Source organism: Cynocephalus volans, chromosome 6 (assembly GCF_027409185.1).
Source record: "Cynocephalus volans isolate mCynVol1 chromosome 6, mCynVol1.pri, whole genome shotgun sequence".
In the NCBI taxonomy this organism is placed as follows: Eukaryota; Metazoa; Chordata; class Mammalia; order Dermoptera; family Cynocephalidae; genus Cynocephalus; species Cynocephalus volans.
The window spans coordinates 104,330,130-104,355,645 of record NC_084465.1 but is presented as its reverse complement, the minus strand read 5'-3'; the positions used below and the strand labels follow the sequence as shown (position 1 = coordinate 104,355,645).

The window sequence follows — 25,516 nt, the reverse complement described above, 5'->3', positions numbered from 1 at the left end:
TTCTTCTCTGTGCACAGAATTATATTAATAGGCAATATCAGTTCTATCTAAAATAGAGAGCAGTAAGTGAAAAGCATATCTGTCTCCCCATAGAGGGAAAAAAGCAAAAGCATTTTCTAAGTGTCATTTTGGTATACAAGGCCTAGGCCTGGAATTCTGATAAAATCAATGCCTTGGGCTCATCTGTTCTGGAGTTATACCCCATGGCCTCCATACAGGAGTTAACTTCAACCTTATGAGAACATACACAAGGTAGGTGGTAAGCAACCTTGCCTGAGTGCCTGCTAAGGGCTGGGCATCTGGCTGGGTATCTCACATAATGAATTAATGTGATCTTCCCAAAAGCCCAGTATGTAATAAAACACCTGTGATGTTAAATATATATTTGTCCTTTGTCCTAGTTTCCTGGCACATAATTCCTAAAATCCTTGGAATCTCAAAAGTGCTAGGTGTCTTTTTGTATGCAAATGAGTTGACAGATGGCTGGCAGCCCCTAGGTAGCTTCAGGATGGGGACTGTCACTGAAAAGACCAAGGCAGGATTAGAGGGTTGGGATTTACAGCCCCACCTCCAACCTCTGGGGAGGGGGGAGGGGTTGAAATTGATCATCAATGGCCAATGATTTAATCTATCATGTCTATGTAATGAAGCTGCCATAAAACCCCAAAAGGACTGGGTTTGGAGAGCTTCTGGTAACTGAACATGTGGAGGTTTCTGGAGGGTAGTATGCTTGGGGAGGGCATGGAATCTCTGCACCCCGTCTCCCATACCTTGCCCTGTGCGTCTCTTCATCTGTATCCTTTGTAATATCCTTTACAATGGACTGGTAAACATAAGTGTTTCCCTGGATTCTATGAGCCACTTTAGCAAGTTAATCGAACTCAAGAAGGGGACTGTAGAAACCCTCATTTATGGCCAGTTGGTCAGAAGCATAAGCAAAATATCCTGGAGCTTGTGGTCAGCATCAAAAGTGGGGCTCAGTCTTTTGGGACTGAGTCCCCAACCTGTGTGATCTATCGACTCCAGGTAGATCGTGTCAGAATTGAGTTGAATTGGAGGACGCCCAGCTGATGTCTGCTGCAGAATTGATTGCTTGCTTGCTGGTGGGGAGAAATCCCTGCACATCTGGTGTCAGAAGCGTTTTGTGAGAGTGAAAGGGGAGAAACTGAGTTTTTTTTCCCTATTCACACTGATATTGGTTGAGCAGTGACTGGATGGCAGATGGTGTAATAAGAGCTTTGCAGTCATTATTTTATGTAATTCTCACAAGAATTGTGTGATGTGATTACTCCAATTATGCCCACTTCATAGATGAGGTAACTGAGGCCCAAGAGGTCAAGTTAGCCAAGGTCACACAGCTGGTGAGCAGAAGAGCTAGGTATGTGGGCTCAGGTTCAGCCAACTCCAAAATACACATTATTTTCAGTACCTATTACCAGAAGGGAGTAACTGAAGCTTATAATTGACTTTAAGGGGATGATAGTTATGGTGGTTACACTTGTACATTTATTAACTTGTTCACTTAGTAAGCATTTATGCATCTATTACTTAAGAGTAATAATACTGTTTTACTGGGGCTGTAAATCCTAGGCTGGGTTCAAGGGATGCAAAGGCAGACAGAACACAGTCCCACCCTCAATGAGTCTGCCAGGACAGGCAGGTGAGGCAAAAAGGAGGTCACCTGCCCTGTGTTGTGGGGTCACAGGCTGCTTCCCAGAAGAGCTGCCCTCTATGTTGAGTTCCGAAGGGCAAACAGGGTACCAGGCAGAGAGTGGGAAGGGGTTTCTGGCAGGGTGAGTAGCATGTGTTGAAACCTGGCACTGAAAGAGGAGTTTGATGTCCTTGGAGGTCTGTGATTAGTTCTATGTGATTCATGAACAGATGTGCAGCAGAGGTGGAATTGGGCATTGGTTATCAGAAATAAGTCTGGGGTGAATGCGGAGAGCTAAGAAGGCCTGGGAAGGGGCTGTGTCATTTAGACTATGGTCAGGCGTCTCCACTTTATTCCAACTGTAGTGAGAAACCATCCAAAGGCTTTAAGTGGGAGACTGGAATGATCAGATATGCAGGGATATTTAGAGCGATGGCTTGGGCTGCTGCTTGGTGGATGGGCTGGAGAGTAAAACTATCCGGAAACGGAGACCAGTGGAGAAGCTGTTGCAGAGATCAGTGAGAGGTGAAGGCAGGGACCAGGGTGGTGGTCATGAGTTAGGAAAGAAGTGAAAAATATTCAAATATTAGAACTATCTAGGCTTGGTGATTGATTTAATATATATGGGTGTAGAGGGAGAGAGATGAATTAAGGAATATTTCCAGGGCTGGGATTTCAAGAACTCATATTTGGAGAGAAGCTATATTTTTTAGGACTGAAGGGAAGAGGATGAGTTTTACTCTAAGCCTATTGAGTTTGAGGTTTCTTGGAGACAGCAGAGGGTATCTGGAGGGAGACAATCAGATCGGGGGCCATCAACAGAGAGATAGTAACTGACGTCTACGGCACAGAAGAGTCCTGAGCATGAACATCTGGGGGCAGGAGGGAGGGGAAAGACATGAAGGACTGTTCAGAGAAAGAGGAGCTTGTATTTTGGCAGAACTGGATCATCCAAAAAGGTGAGAAATAGTTGGGCAAAGGTGGGATCATGACAGTCTAGGGCAGAAAGACCCAGGGAAGATGGGAGCATCCCTCAATGTCAAATGCAGTGAGGGACTTATGTGCAATGCACCTGTTTGTTGGATTTAGTGAAGAGAAAGCCACTGGAGATCTTAGTGAGACCAGTTTTAGAGGACAGGTGGTACAGAAGGAGATGTGTCCCCAGCATAAGTGATGGGATTAGTGTTAGGCCAGGGGAGAGAAGCCTCTTTCATTATTGAAAAAGGAGAGAAGGGGGATGTTTGTGCAGAAGAAGGTATGTTTGTGGGTCACATGGGTTGTCCATAGACTGAAATAAGAGACAGATTCATCAACTGGGAATGCGGATGGAGCTGGCAGCCCTGCAGTCTTGTGGGCAGGTGTGAAGGTTTGAAATAGTTTCTAGGGAATGGGAGAGATGCAATTAGGAAAAGAGTGGAGGATTTCTAGCCAGAGAGGGAGTCTTTAAAGTTGAAATGACATTCGTCTATGTGGTTATGTGATGTTCTCCACCTGTGCTCGGTGGTACAGGTGAGGAAGTGATTGGATTGACTCAGAGTTGGGGGTGGTGGTGCCAGGTGGGTGTGACAGGAGGACAAAGTGGGACAGGATAATTGTGGGTATGGCAGAAAAAATCTGTTGATGTGACACATGAAGAGGTCTAGGTTGGAACAGGGGAGACATGGAGGCATGAATAAGAAGATCAACTGGGAGAAAATAGAAGGGCCCAGGGCCTAGGAGCTGAGATATTGTTGGAGAAAAGATACGAGAGTGGCCGGATGAGAGCTGTGGATTACCTGAATTTAGAATTCTTGAAATCAAGCAGTTCTAAGCGAATTTCCTCCAGCATGGGTGGCTAAAGTGGACTGATGGTGGTCAGTGGAGAGAAGTCAAAAAACTGACCTTTAATTTTATCCGGATACTCTGACAAATATGAATGCACTTATGAAGGAAATAACATCAATTATTTGCAAGTAGTACAATTCCAAAATATGTGGGGAGTGATAAACACCAGCCATGCATGGATGAAATCACCAATATTATCCCCAGCTATTGTGTCAATCATTAAGGAATCCCAAGAGCAAATTTGAACACACATGCAACCAAATTCCAATATGCACATAGGGGTTTTAGCCTCACAGTCAAGGCCTTCTGTAATCTTTCTCTCTCGTCTTTCTCTCCCCTTTGTGTTTTGCATGTTTCTTCCAGCTTGGACAACTTCCTAGTTCACGATCATGTCCTTTAAGCCAAACTTTCGTCCACACTGTTCTCTCCATTTTGATTTTCCAGCTCCTGTGCAGGCTCCACAGTTCCCACCATTGCCTCTCCTTTCATAACTTCTTTGTTCTCTCATTAGATCCGCTGTCTCACTTCTGATGCCCCAGCATTTATTTCATCTTATATCCTTCTGCACTTGACATTTTCTGTTTTATTGTACAATTAGTTCTGAGGGCATTGCATTTCATCTTCTTTACTGGGGGGAGGGTCCTTTACAGGCAAGAACTTAGAGCAGGGGTTGGAAAACTTTTTATGTAAAGGGCTGGCTAGTAAATATTTTAGGCTCTGTGGACCATACCGTCTCTATGGCACGTACTCAGCTCAGCTGTGTTAGGGCAAAAGCAAGCACATATAAGGAAATAAGCTATATAAGGAAATAAGCATGGCAGTGTTCCCATCAAACTTTATTTATGAACACCGAAATTCAAGTATCACATAACTTTCCTGTGTCATAGGATATTATTCTTTCATCTCGTTTTTCCAGCCATTTAAAAGTGAAAGACCCATTCTTTACTCATGGGCTGTACAAAAGGTTTGGAGTCTATTCATTGCTGTATTGCAAATGTTAGAGTGATTTATGGCACATAGTAGGCACTCAATAAACATTTGTTGAATGAATGAACCCCTGAATCAACGTAATCCAACTCTAAGTAACTGAAAGCCTAGAGTGTAGTTTCGCTTGTTGGTTGTAATGCTCAGAGTAATCAGGAATCTTGGGATCCTGCCTTTGGCTATAGTTTGTGTGAATCTAAAGAGTTTTCATTTAACTAAGGTGACACAGCTCACAAGAATCATAGTTGAACTTGAACATGAGTCTCCTGACTCCAAGTGTAGGGTTCTTTTAAATTGCTGAGTTTGCCAATAAAATTCAGCAGGAAAAGAAAGGCTGCAGTAGCTGCCTGGTTGGTACCAAGATTTTCATTTCCTTCCAGTGACTCTACAGGGCTCTGGAATTGTTGATTAATGTCTGAGATGAAGATAATTGGTTCCGGCAAAATTGGACTGACAGTTGGGGTTACTTAGGCTTAGTTTTCTGAAATAGCGAGTCTTATCAGGTCCATCCCATGGGAATCCTCCTCTCCACCAGTGCCTTCTAATAATCATGTTTTTAACAGTGGGCAAAGCTATGAGTAAGCCTATTACTGTTTCCTCACCATTAAATCTTCTGTTGGCTTTAGTATTTCAAAGGATTCTCTTGCTGGAATACTTTAGGGTTCAGACAAGCCTGGAGCATAGCAGTTTGGGGCCAGAGCTAAGCAAAGAAAAATGATTGTCAAAATACATCTTATCTAAGGAGAATTGAAATTTTGATCAGTGTGCATTTCATCATAGCAATGGATTTCACCCATGCACAGGGCTTTGTAAAACGTCCTCATAATAACTAGCCAGGCCGCAGGCACCAACCCCCGGCTTGTCTTTTCATTTGGAAGGAGGAAAATGTCCATCTCAACAATTTAAATGTATAATTTTGCCCCAGATACAGAAGAACAAATACCCATCAGAGACTTGCCACCAAGTTCCAAACATATCAACTTTTACAACCCAATAACTTTTCTCAGGCAAGGAGATGAAATGCTTTTCAACTGATCGATACCCCCAGGTCCTATAACGTTATTTTTAAACTCTGCAGACACTGTCACTGAGGTTAACTTTGAATGTTCGGGGCCAAGATCCAAATGGAATTGGCTTTTTAACATAATGCTGAGTGAGGAAATCCATTGGCTTTTGGCCTGTTACATTCCTCGAGTCAGGCCTGATGCAGTGAAGCCTCCTGCTCCCCTAGTCTACAATTTAATTACCTGGAACTTACCTTCTTTTATAAACTGTCACATACTCAGCCCCCAATTTTGCCAGGAAACAGGGGTAAGGGCTCTCAGAGCTGGTGCCAACTGTCCAATAAAGAAATTCCCGTTCACCAAAGAGAGGTTTCCTTGGATTTCATCATCTCTGCTATAGCTTACATCCAGGTCCATGCTTTCCCAAGAATCCTTCATTCCAGCACCAGTTAACCTTCTTTACCCCTGCCACTCTCAAGATGCAGGTAAACTGCCCCATGCCTCACTCACCCAGGCCACTTCTGCAATCTGCTGCTGCCCTACACAGTTGTGGGCAGGAGGGAGAACATAACATCCTATTACCAAAAGTAAACAGCACATAGCACTTGGACATAAGCCTCACAACCTTGCAGTACACATGCTCCCTCCCCAATTGACCTTAGAGAGCAAAGGAAACTCCTCAGTCATTTTAATATGCATGGAAGGATTCCTTACACCAGGCACAAGGGATACAGGGTGGACAGTGTTTCTTGCATCACACCATGCACACAGTTGGACTTCAGTGGATGAAAGCTGGAACCAGATCTCTATCCTGCTCAGTCAGGTTTCTCCTGCCACTTCCAGCCTTTGAATGGTATCCGCACTCTGCTTCTGTCTGTCCTGGGCATTAGTTCATTTTCAAAAGGGAGGATAAAATGAAGCAAAACAAAAATACAAAAATCCGAAAACCAGATTTAGTACTACGATATTTTATAACATTAAAAGGTAGCTGTAAATACTACATGCTAACACAGACAACACAATACACAATCTCGGGGGGGAGGATTCAGCAGGAAGAGCATGGCAGAGGACACAGGTTTAGGCTAAGAGCCTTTCAATGGATTCAATGGACTGGATCTGCTACTTCAGCTTCAGTCTTCTTTGACGGTGACAGAACAGGTGATGACAGGCCTGGAGACCCCACAGGCCTTCCCCAGGGCCTGCTCGTAGCACACAAACACATAGGGCACAGTCTTGTCTCCACATGGCAGTGGGAGGTGCAGAATGATCTCTAGGGGCTTAGTGTCTGCAGCCACCACATTAAAAAAAAAAAATTGGGAAAGAGTAAGAGGAGGAGTCATGTCTATATTTATGCTCAGACTTATCATAATTTTCAGGCCGTCAAGAATGAGTTGATCATCCCCGCAAAAGAAAGGTCCTCTCAGCTATCAGCCCAGGATCAGAGTATGCCTCTCTTGCTTGACCACTTTCTAACTCTTATTGGCAACTCTGCTTAGGGGACAAGGGCTGCTAAAAATCGTTCAGGTAAATACTCCAAAAAGAGCTATTTACTCTGCCAGATTGCAAATGGCATTTCATTTATCTCACAATTGGAAGCTATGCTGTCCTTTGAAATTTACCCAGAAAAAGTACATTAGAAGGTCAAAAGGAAATCTTTACTGTATTTCTTTTTTTTAATTTATTTTTTCTTAATTGACACATGGTGATTGTTTATATTTATTGAGTACAGTGTGATATTTGGGCGCGTGTATACAGTGTGCAATGTTTTTGCAAAGGTGTTAAAAATAATAATAGTTATCACTGTTATTGTAATAGAGAACCAACCTTAGCTCAAGTTCTCATTCAATATTATGTGCTTAAACTCCCCTATCCCTAATTCCAGTTTCTCTGATTGTCCCATTTTCCTTCACGTCTCCTTTTGAACTGTGTTTACAGAACTGTGTGTATTCTGGTTTTATTCTCCAAGGCAGTAGCCCTTTAAGGAGTTCAGCCAAGTTTATGTTTGGGTTTGGTAATAACAGCTGCAACAATGTAAACAAGATTCTCTATTCTTGGCCTTCAGCATCTCCAGTACAACATGATACAAAGGGAAGATGGACTCCTCCCTTCTAAGGCCCCTTACTTAATGGATGGAGATTACCACAGAGATGAAGAAGACTTCTAATCAGCTGTTAGAGCCTTAATTACATTCCTCTTGGTTGAAATCCCCAAATTACCTAATTGTCACACGGTTCACGTTTGAAAGGTTGATTTCTTCCCCCTGGTCTATTATTCTAATTGCCTTCTGGATGTCTGTATTAGTGGTGGAATTCAACCTCAAGCCTGCAAAGTAGAGCTCACTGCAGCTCTGCTGCTAGAGACATTTTCCATAGTGGAATTCATGATCCTTAGAAGAATCAATTCATAGGCCAACCGAGGATATAAAACTATCATGCGTGAAAGCAAACTGCAAGACCACCTCTGCCTGCTCTCTCCCTTCCTCCTGAACTTCACAGGGAAAGAAAACTTTGTCCCTCTCTGAAGGGAAAAGGCTATGCATAGTGGGAGCCAGAACCTAGGTGCTCCAACTCCCAGGGTACCACTCTGTCTTCTGCAGTGTGCTAATCACTCTCTTCCCAATTGATCCATGGAATATTCCCTCAACAAAGCAAACTCCTCATGTTTGCCTTAATATTTTCCGAAGCAGATATGATGGCCACCTTGGGAGAGTGAGATGGTGGTAACGGCCTCAGGCTCTAAGTCCAGGGGCCTGGGCTCAGATTTCAGGTCTTCTCACTTGCTGTTTAATCTTGGGCAAGTTACTTAAGTTCCCAGTTTTTCAATCTGTACAATGAGGATACTAATGGCCTTCACCTTATAGAGTTATGAGGGTGAAATGAGAAAATGCTTGTTGGGGTGATGATAGTACCTCAATAAATGCCATAAATTATACTTATTAATTATTTAAAAATTATTATTACAACGCATGGAGGACTGACTGATACATTTCTTACATGATGATTTCCAATGAAGGACTCCCAAGAGCATGTTCGAAAAATTAATTAGTGATTATGAGAGGTCTCCTTTTTATTTTTTGCTGATTTTTTAAGTCTCTGATGCTATATCTTCTCAATGTGGAACCAAAGAAGAGAAAGAAAATCTATTAACTGTTTAGTTAATGGCCAGAACACACCACTTTTAAGAGCACACAAAGAATTAAAAGTAAACCAAAGAAATAGCACTTCTGTCCATCTCTGGGGATCTGGGAAGAGAGGAACTCTGGAAGACTGAAGATTATAAATGAACTCCTAAAGAAAATGGCAGCTCATTGTTCCAAAGACTTTCACTTTTAAATTGAGGTTGAACAAGCATTAAGTTCTTCCCCTGTTGGTTGAGCCTCAAGAGGAGAATGGAAGCAGATATGCAGGTTGTTCATGGAAGTGACAAGGATCAAAACATGTCTCCATGAACTACCAGATCAATGCTGGATTCTAAGACAGCTGATGCTGTTATCCATAAAGATATTAGATTATCCTGAGAGCAGTTACTATAGCAGAAAAAAAGTCAACTGCTCCAATGTGAGCTGTGTAACAATTAGGCAATTCTGAAATTTCAACTGAGAGGAATTTAATTAAGACTCTAATAGCTGATTAAACTCATTTAGATCTGCTGGCAATTGCCACTGGTTACATAAGTAACTTAAGAAGAAAAATTTCCATCTTTTTCTTATGTTATATTTAATTCTGTTCATAGCCATAGGTATGATCGTCCTGGTGCTTCTCAAAATGAAGTCCTAGACCACCCAGAGCAGAATGACCCAGGATGCTGTTGAAAAGTCAGTAGCCTCATCCCAAATCTACTGATTCCAACACTCCAAAGACCCAGGAGTCTGCATTCCTACTCAGCCTCTAAGGAGTTCTTATTCATGCTAAAGTTACATAATCCCACCACTTCCAATCATTGCATTTAAAACAGTGCATTCAAAGGCAGCAGGTGCTCTACCTATGAATCTGAGAAGCCATTTTCTCTGCCAGTGGCCATATGAGGCCCCGTGGCATTGAAGACAGAGTAGATTTAACTCACACCTGCTTTTCAGCAATTTCTTTGTAGATGCTTTTTCACATATACCATGCAGGGGAAAACTGAGTTCCAAAGTCACATGGGGTTTCCTGAACAGACTTTAGATCAGGTATTGATTAAAAAAATAATTACTGAACTCAACTGCAATGTACTCCAGATAGCACTTTTCAACTTAATATCAAGCTACAGCAGTGGTTCAGACATATTTCTTGTAGTTTCTGTATCAATGAAATTTAGATTTGCCTTTGGTTCCCAGCAGCGATCCAAGACACAAAATTCCTCATGTGTAAACCTGCTTGTTTGTATGTCAGATGTGTACGTAGAGACATGGAAATGATGCTAATTGATGATGCTACTTATGCTCAATGTGGACATTAAATCATTTTATATTTCCTTTATGGCCATTTATCTCATGTTGTTTGGAAGACTTTATATTTCAGGTGGAGAGAAATCAGACTCTTGTTTCCTTTGTTTTTCCTCCTTAATTTCACCTTCCTGAAGAGTTAATTACTCATATTTTCTCCAGCTTGAGAGTAAATCACTGCTTGTTATCTGGAGTGAAATGTTCTCTGATATTTTGTGCATGTGGAGTGTTTGTTTTAAAGCCTGTTTCCCCCGTGGCTATGAAATCACCCAATGAGCTAACAGAGCCTGGTCAAGCTGGAACACAGGCAGTGTGAACTCTACTTCCACTGTCGGCTTTAATAAATTTCCTCTCTGATTTTTAATTTCGCAGTCACTATAGTCTGGTCTCTGCGGAGAGGAGCTGAGTAAACAGGCAACTTTCCTCTTTTAACTTTGAATTCCAAGTTAAAAAATGATGGTATGCTGCAGCCAGAATTGAGTTCAATTCAGCAAATATTTACTGAACTGTCTCGTGGGTAAACACTGCACGTAACCTTAGACATGGGTCACGTGGTGTAGAAGACTGGACAGCCAGGATATTCTACAGAGCTATAATTCAAGGCAAATGGCTCCTCATGCCCCACCCCCACACCATTGGTCTCTTAGTTCTGTTGATTCTACCACTTTGAGATCTCCTGATTTGTGCCAACCTTACCATGATGGCACTCTGTCATCCAGCTTCATGCACCTGCATCTGAATCCATTCCTCTGTGTTCCAAATCTTTTAGCCCCATATCCTTTCTCTGCTCTGCTTTGGGAAGAAGTGTCTTTATATACTTCTTCCAATCGGGGGTGTGATTTTGTTATTCTCCTGATTAGAAACCTTCAATAAGTCCCTGTCCCCTCCTTCCTATACACTAAAGTTGCCCACAAGATAAAGGTAAAACCCCTTAACAAGACACATACTAACTCTCCTGGTCTGGCCCATATTTGGAAGCCACTTCCTATAGGAAGCATCTTTTATTGCGTTCTAGAACTATCTTCTTCAGTAGCATCCTGTTCTTACCCCAGCAAGGCATTTATCTCACTTCATTGCTGTTAAGCTTTGACTTCTCCTTTGCAACCAGACTGGAAAATATTAAGATAGGGACAGTTCTTTCTGAGGACTGTTCACTATTGTAGCCCTGGGGCCTCCTGCAGTGCATGGCACAGTGTAAAGCTCCAAACACGTGTGTGTTGAGTTCATTAATAGACAAGTAAGGGAAAAAGAGAATGTTCTAGAGGCACAAAAAAATGCAAAAATGAATTCCAGCAGGACAATTAGGATCTGTATTTGTCTATTTCTGTTGCTTATAACAGAATACTTGAAACTGGGTAATTTATGAAGAGTTGAAATTTATTTCTTAAAGTTCTGGATGCTGGGAAATATATGGTCTGGGGGATGCATCTGGTGAGGGCCTTCTTTTTGGTAGTGACTCTCTATGGCAGGCAACACAGGTGTCACATGGCAAGAATGGGCTGAGCAAGAGAGAGCTAACCTTTTCACTTGCTCTCCTTATAAAGCCACCAGAAACACGCCCATGGCCACCCATTAAACCATCCACCCATTACTCCATGAATAGATCAATCCTTTCATGAGGGCACAGTCCTCAAGATCTAATCATTTCAAGGCCCAACCTTCCCCCACCATATTGGGGGTTAAATTCCAACATGAGCTTGGGGGGACATTCAAACCAGAGCAGGCTTTGTGGGATAATTGGTTTTTGAGCTAGACCTGAAAAGAGTGGGTAGGATTTCAGTAGGTGGTGATGGTGAGAAGAGGAACTGTAGGCAGAAGAAATAGTACAGGCATAGGTAGGTGTTTTTCAGGGTGTGTTTTGTGAAAAGTATATACACCATTGTAGTTTAATATCATGTGTGTGCATGCATGCGTGTGTGTGTTAGGTATGTATGTATGTGTAGCTGTACGTGGGGGGGTGTGAGTGTACATACATGTATAATGTGAGTTTGAGTAGGTTATGAATATGCATGTGTGTAGGTGTGTGTTTATGTACAGGTTTATGTATAGATGTGGAAGTATATTTATACATTTGTGCGTAGGTGTGTTCACATTTAATTGTGAGTGTGTTTAGATATAAGTGTGTGTGTGTGAAGGCATACATGTATGTGTTTTAGTGTGAGAGTCTACATAGTGTGTGTGAGAGAGAGAACAAGAAAGACATAAAGAAATGAGAGAGAGGAATGAAATTGACTGGACCAGTATTTTAGAGAAGCTGTTGATATAAAGGGAGGTCTGGATGCATTATGAACCATGGAAGGATTTGAGCAGGGGTAGATCTATGATTTTGGTGTTTAGATATTTGTTTTTAGAGGGTGGCTTTGGAGACCAGGAGATCAGTTATGAATCATTTTAATTGTCTCTTGTAAGCATTTCATAAATAGATCAAGTAAGATCAAACAGTAATATCCCTTTGAAAGAAGAGATACGTACATCTATGAGTATTAACCTAATTTCTTCCAGCCTTTTGCAGCCTCTGTGACATCTCTCTGAATTAATCCAGACATGAAAGAGTGGATATTAACTTGAGACATACAGTTTCTGGAGAAGAAATTATCTCTTCTCAGAAAACACTGGCTGAACCTTTTCATAAGTAATCACTGCCCTTTCACAAAACAGTTTCTAGGAGCTAAAGAGCAATTAGTTTCCTAGAAGCACTATACTTAAATTTTATTAATAAGAATGGTAAAAAAAATTACAAAGTTAATTTCTCCTTTTTATATTTCTTTTAACAAAATCATTTTTCTCCATCAAAGGTCAATTATTTTTCTTTGTTCTCAAAACTACAGTATTTTTGCTGAAAATATGCAAAGATTTTATCACCCAAATTCAGTTTATTTTGAAGGTAAAAATTTTTTTCTCCTCCCACACTGCCTATATGGGTGAGTTGGGAATTGTTCTTAAGTACAAAAAAAAAAAAAAATCATGATAGAGATAAAAACAGTCTGTTCATAACTCTCTCATGTGTATGAGAAGTTTATAAGAATTAAAATAATGCTAACAAGGGTGCCTAATACATAACAAGTGTGCAGTCAATGTCAACTTTTATTGTCCTCATAAGAGCTTAATCAATGCCATTACCACTTTGTTGCTCTGTTGAATTTCTTAGCTCAATATTCATTCTCTGATCAGTTGTTGTGTCATGACTACCCTATGCTAATAGTCCCAGCAAAAGTCCCAGGGAAAACTCTCATTGGCTCAGCTTAGGTCACATGCACATGCCTGAGCCAATCACTGTGGCTGGGGGACTAAATGTACTGATTTACCAAATAAAGAACACATGCCTATTCTTGAAATTGGAGGCAGCATCTCTCCAAGGGAAAATCAATATGCTATAACAAAAAAAGTGGAAAACAGATGATGGACAGGCAAAATGGCAGAAGGCTACTACAGAAACCTGGGGGAAATGTGGAGAAAAGCATAACTTGTGGCTAAAACCACCGATGTGGATAAAACGGTCTATATAAGACAAAAGTTAGTATCAAGAAATGCTTTTATGGACTTAAAACATAAGATGACATGAACTCCCCTTTTAAAGTTTTTTCATCCCACTGATTTAAACAAGGATAAAATAGCATCACAGAGCACCTACTGCTGGGCATTCCTCTGTGTGCTTTACATATATTAACAATTTATTCCACTCAGAAATCCTGTGAATTATGCCTTATCATCATCCCACTTTTCAGATAATGAAACTGAGGCAAAGAGATATTAGGAATTTATCCAAATGACACAGCTGGGATTTGAAGCTAGGGTAGCTGGCTCCAGAGTTTATACTCTTAGCAACTCTGCTACTCTGTCTCTCTGATAATATATTTATTATTTTTAAAAATTCCCTCTTTGAGGGCTGGCAGGTTAGCTCAGTCAGATAGAGGGCAGCCTTATAACACCAAGGACATGGTTTGGATCCCCAAACTGGCCAGCTGCCAAAAAACACCCAAATTCCCTCTTTGGAATTCAGAAAAAATTTTTGAATAAACTTTTTAGTTTAGAATGGTTTTATATTTACAAAAATTATCAAGACAGTACAGTTCATTCTCATAAACCTCACACCTAGTTGCTCTGATTATTAACATCTGACATTCTTATGGTATATTTGTTACAATGAATGAACCAATTGATGCATTATTGTTAAGTAAAGCCCGTACTTTACTCAGATTTTCTTATTTTTTTTAATTGAATCCCCTTTTTCTGTTTCAACCTGGTATCTGATCCAGGATACCACATTATTTTTAATCATAATATCTCCTTAGGTTCCTCTTGGCTATGATGCTTTCACTTTCTTAGACTTTCTTGTTTTTTGATGGCTTTGACAATTTTGAGGAGTACTGGTCACATATTTTCTAGAATGCCCTTAAGCTGGGATTTTCTAATAGTTTTCTAATGATTAGACTGACACTGGATTTGAGGACAGAGACCACAGAGGAAGATCACCATACCACTGCCGTCACCCCATGTAGAGGATACATGCCATCACAGTGACTCACCACTGTTGATATCGGTCTTGCTCATCTTACTGAGGTTTGATTGTCAGATTTGTGCATTATAGAGTTAGTCTTTTTTTCCCCAGCAAAAATGTCTACTTGCATTTCTTCACTGATATAAAAATGAGTCCTTGGTTCAAATTCTGATTGTACCACTTTCAAACCATGTGAACTTGAACAAGTTACTTAAACTCTATGCCTCAGTTTCCTCATCTATGAAGTGGAGATAATAAAAGTAGTATGCTATTCATGGGTCTATTTTTAGGATTACATGAATTAGTATTTAAAGCTCTCAAAATAGTGGAAACAGAAAGATTTATTTTTACCTCATGTAACTCTGTGAGGTGGGCAGTTTTAAAATATGAGGAAACCAGTTTTCAAAGAGGAAGTTAGAAATTAAGCAATTTTCTAGGTTTCTACTGACCAAATTTAAATTTCTGCTGTGACTCTTGTGGTCTGACCTGTCATTAAACCTCAGTTTCCTAATCATGCAGTAAGGATAATTATAGTTATCTAACGCCTAGAGTTGCTTTGAGAATTGAGTCATACAGTTCATGAAAACCCCTTTACACTGTTCCTGGAAATACATAGGAAAACCCCAATAAATGTTAACCCTTGACTTTGTCATCACTTCCCAAAGTGCCACAGCTAGGACTTGGCCAAGTCAGAGTATGAACTCATGCCCCGAACCCCAAAGAGTGAAGAAGAGTTAGCATGAGTTAGAGTTAGTCAGAAATAGGCTTGTCATTTGGCTGCTGTCTGCTACCCTTTCCCCAGGTGCAAGGCTGCCCTAACACACAGTGACTATCCAGGTTTAAACATCAAGCAAGGAAAGCTACCTTCATCCTCTTCCTTTACCTCCTCATTACCCTGATCCCAAATCACAACAGAGTTGAGAAGGCAGTTTATCCCTGTACTCTCCACAGGACCTTAGATCTGAAAGACCTAGAGGTCATTTAATTGAAACCCACCCCCTCATTCCATTCCTGTTATAGGTAAGGAGACTGAGACCCAAATAATTAGGTTAAAGGCCAAGTGCATGTCACAGCAGGAACTCAGCTATGCACTTCCTCAGTTCATGCTTCTGCTACAAAGGCTCATCATTTTCCCAAAGAGAGGTTTAATAAATGTTTAATTAATGAAAATAGTACTGTGTATAGAGAACTTTCTGTGTGCCAAGAACTGTGTGTTGAGAGATGTTTACTGTCGTTATCTCACTTATATCTCTCCCACTAACATAAGAAATTGAAATGTTTTCATTTTGTGGTTGAGGGAACTGAGATTCAGAAAGATTATGCGGCTTGTGCGAGGTCAGGCAGCTAAGGGCAGTGGCAGGATTTGAAACTGTCTTGTGTCTGTCTGATCTCTAAGCCTATAGTATCAATGAGTCTGAACCCTTTCCTTCAGTGCCATGTGAGGGAGAGAAGAGAGGGGTTCTCTAGCAATGAACTTGATTCCTGGAAAGTCAGTGGTTTCCATGTGTAGCGTACATGTGCACGTATCCAGTACACATGCACAAGTGTGCTTTCCTGTCCTGGTCATGTATAAATCTAATCAGAAGTTTGGCAAAGTGTCCTGGAACTTCGTTTTTTTCTTTGAGGTCCAGAAATAGGAACATGTGATAAACAGTGACTGCATCTACTCGCTCACATGCTTTGAAAACTTAACCCAGCGAGCACTGCTAGAGGAAATGTGGTGCGACCCTGGTGTTGGCTCACTCCTTGGCGTAGCTTATATGGTTCAGAATTGCTGATCTAAAGTTGCAGACTCAGCTAGTGTGGTGTGCACCACTGTATAGGAGATTGGGAAGAGGAACAAGGTTCAGTTTAGGAAATAGCAGGGTCCACAGTGGAAACAGAGAGATTGGTGGTTACCATCTTCAGAGTGCAGAGGGTTCTTCCATTTTAGACAGGCATTTGGAGCATTCACATTCTATACCTTTTTAATGCCTATGAAAACTGAAGCAAACAGAGACACTGTGACAATAGAAATTAAGGCTTCTTGACTTTCAATCAGGGTTTAGTCCATTGGATATTGCTTTTATTTTCAACACTTCAGTGTGGCCAGGGTCCCTTTTTAAACGGTGCCGGCATGATGGTATTTGCTGTCTCTGGAGAAATGTAATACCCAGAGACTATTCAGACAGCCACCCTCAATGGCTCTGAGTCTGAGAAGTTGCAGTAAGATTGAGGGAAAGAATACAGGTCTTTGATATTTCAGTATTTTGCTTAGGTTACAAGATTTCATGACTGAGGCACATATGGACACATTGATCATTTTACTAACATTTTCTGACTCGTGGACATTTTTTAAGAAGTCAGGGTGTATGTTTATTCATTCCATCAGCCATTATCCATTAAGTCCCTCCATATGCCAGGCTCTGAGTTAGAAGCTGTGGACACAGAAACTAATCATTATATGTACATAAAATCCCTGCTATTCTGGAAAATTATAGTCTAATGAGTGAAACATATGCATAAACACATAGATTGTTAAGGTATAATATTGTCAAGCAAATGAATATTAGATATTTAAATAAAATTAAGGATTTTTGAGTGAAATTATAGGATGTCTGGTATTTCCTTCAATATAATATGGGAGGAATGAATTGAAATATAAATGAAACATGACTGGCCACAAGTTAGTAATTATTGAAGTTGGGTAATGGGAATATGGAGGTTCCTCATACTATTTTACTTTTGCATAAGTTAAAAAATTTTAATAATAAGAAAGAAAAAAAGCCCTTATATTTAGGGGGCAGAGAGCTTCCACCTTCTGTCAGGTTATGTATGGACATATACGTATCCACGATGGCTTTCCTATATTCTTTTCCATTCTGTCTAGTGGACTAGATTAATTCTTAGTCTGTTTGTACTGCTATAATAGAATACCACAGGCTGGATGGCTTATAAACAACAGAAATTTGTTTCTTATAGTTCTGGAGGCTGGGAAGACTAAGATCAAGATGCTGGCAGATCACGGTGCTGGCAGATTCTGTGTCTGGCGAGGGCCTGCTTCCCGGTTCATTGACGGCCACATTTTGTTGTGTCTTCACATGGCGGAAGGGTCAAGGGAGTTCTCTGGGGCCTCTTTTATAAGGCACTAAACCATCGTGATGGCTCTGCTTTCGTGGCCTAATCACCTCCCTCAGGCCCCATCTCCTAATACCATCATTTTGGAGGTTAGGCTTTCAACATGTGAATTTTAGGGGGACACAAATGTTCAGTCTATAGCAAACCATTGGGGTAAATCCCAACTTCTTAACAGAACTGCAAGGCTTTGCATCATCTGACCCCTGCCCATCTGGAGTGCTCTCCCTTCCTCTGCTGCCCCTCACCCCCTACCCCAGCCCCCACTCCAATTCATACTGGATTGCCGAGCTCAGTTTAAGTGCCACCTCCTCAGGGAAGCCTTCTCTGGTTTCTTTTCCTCTAGGTGTTCTCTTACACCCACATCTTATTTCTTCCTCCTAGTTTGTATGATGTTTGTTTTGGTGTGATTATTTGACTCACGTGTCTTTCCAATTAGCATAAAAATTTCATGCAAGCAAAAACTTCGCTGCTTACACTACAGTATCCTCAGTGTCTAGCACAGTGTTTGGCACCTAATAGCCACTTAATAAATACTTACAGAATGGATGGATGTCTGCTGAATCTGTCTACAAACACTGGGCTCAGTTCCAGTCCCTTATAAATAGGAACGCAGGAGTGAAAAGTGATAAATGTCTGTACTCCCCTATCTGGTATATACAATTTTATAGTTGGGATTTTTCGTGTTTGGAATGGGGTACTGAGGCGCCTATCAGACTCAGAGAAGGAAGAAAGAGCTCTCAGGATCTAAGGAAATGTTTACGTAGCAACTTCAGTTCCTGACCAAGTTCTTTCTACCCACCACTTGCCTCCACCCTCCTTGACTGACCCGTGGGTGCTTGCTCGGACATATTAGGAAGGGAGAGAGAGTGAAACTTGGAGAAGATTTAGGAAGTTATTGCACTCTGGGAGCTCATAAACCTTTACCACCTCTCTCTCCATGAGTCAGCCTTAGCCTGGAACTTTTACCTGACTCCTGTGGGGCAGGGTTTGCGATGTGGTCAATGACATCACCAAAGAGCTTGCTAGGTAAGCGATCTTTGCCTTAATTTATGTTACCTTGAGACATTAGAAGCCATGTCTGCAAAAAAGGAAAAGGCTTAGAATTATTACATGGTCCTTGTAGCTCAATGAATAGGAGCACTGTGTGCATAGTCAAAAAGCACCTTTGCATACTGACAGCCCCGTAGTATAATGCTACTTCCCCCACTTATTTGCTGTGTGAGTTTGGGCAAGTCGCATAACCTCTGTGTGCTTTGGTTCCATGAACTGTGAAGTTGGGATAATAATCCTTACCATGTAGGATTTGTGGGGGATAAACTAAGTGATAATATTGGCACATTTTCTAAGTACACAGAATTGCTGAAAAGTGACATTGTTATAAATATAGTATCAAAATGCTGTGGAGGAGATAGATGCAAAGTTCTATATTACTAGAGAAATCAAGAATGAGCTTTACAGAAAGGGTGATATTTGAGCTATGTTTAAAATTCTAACAGCAATAATAGAGTAATAGCCACTGCATATGTTACGTGCCGCTTGGGGTTGTGTGCTCCATGCTCTAAATACATTATTGGTTCATTTAAATTTCACTGCAGCCCTCAAAAGCATTCCCTGGTGCTCTCCACATTTTACAGAGAAAGTGAAGCTCAAAGAGGTTGAATGACTTTTCCAGGGCTACTCAGCTAATGAATGAAGGCAGGATTAACACTTCCTTCTGACTTCAAAACTCTGTTCTGTTAGACTTCTCCCACCCAGCCTCTCTTGAAGGCTGTGCTTTCCAAGATAAATGGAAAGAAAAGGAGTTGGTACATCATGTTCCAAAAGGAAAATCTTGTATATCTCTATCTACTTGCATATTTGTTATGATAAATTTGGCCTTTCTCCTGCAACCAACTGATAATTACAAGAAGGCAAGAATCTTTCTGTTTTATCCATCACTGTTCCCAGGCTGGTGCTGGCACTTAGTAGGTGTTCAATAAATCTATGTTGAATGGGTGAAGAAGTTGATGAGCTCAATGTTCTCCCAGCCTGTGTTGCATATCCCAGCATGGCTAGATGAGCATGCTTGATTGCGAGATTACTGTACTGACCTTCCTACCTTAAAAAGGAAGGTATCAGCAAAGCTGGATGATTTTGTAACTAGCCACACAGGATGTTTCTTTACAGCCAGCAAAAATTTTCCAGCCCAAATGGTGAGGTAATCTTAGAGAGCACTGATTCTCCTCCTCTCTCTCACCCCATCACCCCTCCTGGTGTCTGAATTCTCTTTCTGGGCCTGAGATTCATTTCTGGTGACACCCACGTTACAGCAAGAGAGGTGAGTGGGTCATGTCAGCACAGACAAGCCTGGTCTTGGCACTTAGCTTTTCAAATGAGGTGTTTTCCTTGAGGTTGGTATTAACAAATAAAGTGCTGACCTATGGTGTCAAGCAATTGCACGTGGGAGCAGGAAGGGAAGGGAGGAAGAGTGATGCGGGGGCAGCTTTCTCCCAGTGTGTATGTGAGTGGTGCCAATAAGCTGTCAAATAAAATTAAGGTTCAAAACACACAGCCTTCAATTTGATTTCACTATGATGCTGACTGCTGCTCTGAGGGAATACAATCGATCCTATTTTGACAGGTCTTGATATTCGCTAAGCAGTAACAGTCTCCACTCTGCGCTGGATTAATAAAAATTCACCTTCATTTGCAGCTTAAATGAAACCATATCTGGGGTTGAAATGATGCTTTTAATTTCCTCACCTGCTCTGCCCTCCTGCATTGTCTCTTCCCCCAATCCTCTTCTCCTTTCACTCTTCAACTGCATCTTCCTCTTCCCTTTCCTCTGTTTCTTTGTTGCAGCACCTTTTAAATCTTTCTCCTTTTCATTTTCTCTCCTCCATACTTAAAAAAAGTGCATGGAGTCCCTACTGTGTGCCAGGCACTGCGCTTTTGCTTTTTATGCATTGCCTTATTTAATTTCCATGACATCCTTAGGAAGTAGGTGGAATTGTGTCTATTTTGCAAATGAGAAAAGAGAAGCTCGTAGCAATTAAGAGCTTGCCTAGAGTTGTACAGCTGGTAAGTGGCAGAGTTAAGGATTCAAACCCAGGCCTCCCTGATTCTAAAAGTCCACACTATTTCCATGATTATCAGTGGTCCTGAACTCTGGTGGAACATTAGGATGACGTGGGGAGCTCTAAAAGTATTAGTGCTTGGGCACCAACCCCTGCAATGCATATTTAATTCTTCTCTGGAGGGGCCTGGGATGGGGAGCTGTTCGGTATTCTCTCTTTATCCCCATTTTTCTTGGCACATAAGTGGATGCATATGTTGAGATACGTAGTAAAAAGGCCCTAAAGACTGATGGATTTCTTCTCCCATGCCTCCTTTGGGGAACAACTTGCCATTGTAGAAGTCAGGGGTACAAGAAAGCACATGTGTCTTTGTGTTTGCGATACAGGTGGGCAAGTGGGAGAACCAGACCCTGAGCCTGAGGCATGCTGTGTGGCCGAGGTACAAATCCTTTTCTGACTGTGAGCCAGATGACAACCATCTGAGCATCGTCACCCTGGAGGAGGCCCCTTTTGTCATCGTGGAAGACATAGACCCGCTGACGGAGACCTGTGTGAGGAACACTGTTCCGTGTCGGAAGTTTGTCAAAATCAAGTAAGTGCCAGGGATGCTGAGGGCTGAATGTGCCCAGTCCCTTATAATAGCATGTATCATTGATAACAGCAGTATCAATAATTTAATAATAAAATGTAATATAAAATATACTCTGTTCTAACAGGTATAACATAATAATAGATTTTTTTTTAAAAAAAGGCTTAAATAAATGCCTGGAGATGCACCAAGTTTGCATTCGTTTAATTCCAAGAACAATACGAGGTGGGTAGTTTTGTCCATTGAAACATGATAAAACTGACTTATGGGAAGATTAAGAAACATGTTCAAAGCCATCCAGCTAGTAAATAGAGAGGCAGGACTCAAATACTTGTCTGGCTGACTCCACAGTTGTAGTTTTAACCATTATGCTAAATCCACCCTTCCCTTCAAATAATTCTTTAATTATTTTTTTTTCTGGCTGACTCCTACCCCGTAGCATATTCCTCTTCCTTCCGTCTCTTTTATATTTCCCGGATTCATGCTTTTCAAAATTTTATAAAACTTCTCTTCATGTGGAAGCAAACACACACCTGTATATGACTTTCTGATACCATCCAGGTGGAAACCAAATTTCTGGCAGTTTCTAGCTCACTGACAGCAAGCAAGCATGGCATTTATGTCACTTCCTCTTTTGTCATGATTGAAGAAAGAGCTGACATTGTAGTTTAAGGTTTCTCCTTAATCCACAATCCCTTTGGGGACACAGAGAGCGCCACAGCCAAGTCCAAGGCCCTGATCATGTTCTTTCCTAGTGAAATGTAAGCAAAAATACCACCTTTGTGGGGGACTCTCAAAAAGAAAAGGCCTACTCTTCTATGGGAATCTTTTTTTTCTGAGTATTTTCTGATCATCTCCTTTTTCCTGGCCAGTTTTTAAATTTAGCTACTGCCTCCCCAAGTTGGGTTCCTACTTCCACAGTACCCCTGATATATCTTTATCTCTACCCTTCTCACTGTTTTTATAGTTTATAGGTTGTCTGTCTTCCCCTCTGTATTACGAGCAACCTAAATGTAAAGAATGTGACATTAAATTCTGTACCTTCAGTTACAAGTACAGAGCACAATACAACAATGTTTGTTTAATGGCTAAATGAGGAATGAACGCTTTTATTCCTATGTTCCAAACTCCAGCCTCAATCATTATTACACAAGATGCAAATCCCTAGATCTCAGTGCTTGGGATCAGGATATATTTAAAAAAAAAAAAAAAAAAAAAAAATATATATATATATATATATATATATTATATATATATGATTGCTAAATGTATCAGGAAGGCACATTTTGGTTTGGAGAAAATTTTATCAACACGGTTATTAATATCAGCCTCTTTGGAGTTGAAATTCTGAATAGACCATACAATAAATAAATATTTCCCCCTAGATTGGTCTTCCCTCTCTCATGTCCCCACCACAGCTCCCAGGGCTGGAACCTTTCTTTGGTAGACAGTCTCCCAGCCTCCCCTCCCCTGGGGACAAGGAGAATAGATGGGGTACACCAAGAATGGGCAAGCAGGCAGCCCTGTTTGGGGGATATGAACATTTTAATATTTCTTGCCGAATTCCTTTACAACTAAATAACACATATTATAATAAATAAAATAGTAATAAAAAAAGAAATACATATGCATTAAGCACAGTTCATGGGTTAGGCACAGTCCCAGGCACAGGTGACATGTCAATGAACAGGGAAGACAAAAAACAAGGGCCTTGCGGTAATAGAATGTACAGTTAGGAAACAACTCAACCAATAAAGAAACAGGGCAATGCCATGTTGTGATAAACTTGTGAAGGATACAAGCAAGGTGGTGTGATAAGAGAGTAAACTGGGGTACATGGGGCTACTTTATCTCACACAGGTAAGATTTAAGGTGATATAGAAAGGATGAAAAGGAGAAGAGTCTTCCAGGTAGAGGGAATGGCAGGTACAAAGGCCCTGAGGTGGGAAGGAGCTTGGCGCATTTGGTAAACAGAAGGAAAGCCAGTGCACAGCTAGAGAGTGATGAGCTGGAAGAACAACGGAGGGGATCATGTGGGAACGTTGTCAGAGAAGGTTATGATTTGGGTGGGTGTTCTTTGTAAAGGATTTGGTCAGATGAAGAAAGTCAAGTGGCTGGCACAAAGCAAAGAGTATATAACCTTGGTAGGACACCTCCTTTACGGTGGCTGTACCTTCTATGTTTCAACAGGGTCAATCAAATGGGTCCTCTTGTGCTTCATGGTCAATGATAAGAGTTTAAAATGTTTAAAATCTGAAGCCCTGGAGGTGAAAGCAAGTAGATCCCCAAGTTCCAAGTCACATTTGTATGAAGAAGATAAACCAAAACATATGACTCTCTTTAAAAGAATTGACTTTTCTACGAAGAGTGTAACCAGCTTAAGAAGTTCAAACTCATGTCTTCGGTTCTTGTGGGGAGGTGATAGCTTGCAGCTTTCTTTTTGTCACCTGGGGATGTGAGAAGTTTACTGTGCATCTGGATAAAATTGAAGTCTTTGACTAACGTGAGAGCAATAGAAAATTACTAGGATCCACTAATCCCATCATTAACACAGACTCGATCAATTGCATTTCCTGAAGGTAACATCTTTGAGGCAGGCTTCCTGGTTGCAGAAAGGTTACCTGTTAGCATGATTGTATTTGTTTTTTTAGTAATATTCTCCCGGGGGAAACTCTTCGTTTCTCACTTCTGGTGAATAGTAGAATCTTGAGGGCACACATCAGTCTTCTAAAAAACCAGGTGAATAGAAATGAGAGCTGAAATCAGACCTTCCTTTTAGTCCCTTAGTTGGGTGATAAAAGCGCAAAAAGAAAATTGGAAAAATGATTTGGCCTGACTTGTAGGGAGAAAGGGCCAGACTCAATGAAACCCCAAAACTATCAAATCATTGGTAGAAAGATAGAAAATTTATTTTTAAGTGCATATGTGAGAAATGCTTTGGAGCACTTCATTTTACTTAATATCTCCAACTATCCTGAAAAGTAAATATCAGCTTTCTCAATTTATAAATGAGAAGACTGAGGCCCTTTGAGTGATTACACTTGTCTGAGTTTCCATGGTTGATAGGAGCCAACCCAGGATCTGAATGCATGACTATACTTATATCCACATGTTGTGAGGCACCTTCCCACAAGAAATGCACTTACATGCCACTCATGCAGAAAAGGGCAGTTTATTCACTCCATCTGGCCAGCGTCCGTCTCCCAAGGAGCAACCAAGGGAGAATGGCCCGGGCCTTGGTCTTGTGGGGTTTTTAAAGACAAAAACTACATCCCGTTGGCACTCGGGTTTGTCCAGGTGCACAAAGCAAGCTAGGGAGCTAGGTCACAGAAGCCAAGAATGAGCCGTTAGAGCAATCAAGCGTACAACTTTTCATTGTGTATGTTCCCATGTAATAGTTCACTGTGTATGGTTCCTGTTCCCATGTAATAGTTTACTGCGTATGGCTCCTGTTTCTATGCAATGGCTTTTGTTTCTATGAGAAGGCCAATGGTTTCTCATGCAGAAGCTGGGGGGGGGGTAGTCTGCAAGTCAGACAGGAGGCAAAATGGAGTTACTCAGGTTAAGCAAGCAATTCTACAGAAGCAGATAGCATACGTTATGAAGGTGGAGGGAGCTCTATTTCACACTGGTCACACTGGAAATTGTAGAGCCAGTAAAATGGTCTATTTATTGGGTCTCTTTCCCCATATTTGTCTTTATGAGTCATTCTTTTGTTTGAGTGGTGGTGGAGTGCTGAGAGAGATTGCATGGGGACCATTTCTCAGATGTCTGTGTAGTTAAGTCACAATCCTTGCATACACACACACGCTGGGATAGGAACCAACAGAAGTTCCCAGTTATAGCTCATCTGTGCTTCCTAATCACCATGATAAATCCAAAGATTAAATTTGCTTCCTGTCTTTTTCATCTGGTGTCATCAGGGCCTGGTTTCATGTCTTGTACAGCATATGTATTCAGTGGGTGCCTATTGGGTGCAAATGTACCCGTGTCCATCTGTATCTACAAATACACTTCATGTTCAGGGATGTGGGGGATGGCCAACTCATGAACTGGCTGAGGATCCCAGTGAAACCAAACAATGCCATTATACGCTTGTGACCCTGAAACATAAACCTGGGGCATTTGTAACTTCTGTTCAGACCCTCTGAGGAATCATGACCAGATGGAGGAATAGTCTGTGATAGGAGAAGAAGGGAAGGAGGAGAGAGTGAAGGAGATCTGGATGAGCAGAGGTGGGGAAGAGGAGTCAGTGCATGGCCTATAGTGGCCAGGAAGAAAAAGAGAGACTGTGATTCTGACACATTTTTAGGAGCCACATATACCAAGATGGAAATGGTCTTTGGACATGCCATTAATTTAATGTACTT

At 41.2% G+C, this 25,516-nt stretch overlaps 1 protein-coding gene across 2 annotated transcripts in view; it reads left to right on the top strand.

Moving 5' to 3' along the window:
* The window catches only part of GRIN2A (glutamate ionotropic receptor NMDA type subunit 2A), a 393,456-nt gene that overhangs the window by 294,187 nt on the left and 73,753 nt on the right, over nt 1-25,516 (top strand). For both annotated transcript variants that reach the window (XM_063100338.1, XM_063100339.1), the window contains exon 4: nt 20,944-21,149. In XM_063100338.1, the coding sequence (XP_062956408.1) occupies nt 20,944-21,149 (206 nt within the window). The remainder of the gene's footprint in view (nt 1-20,943; nt 21,150-25,516) is intronic.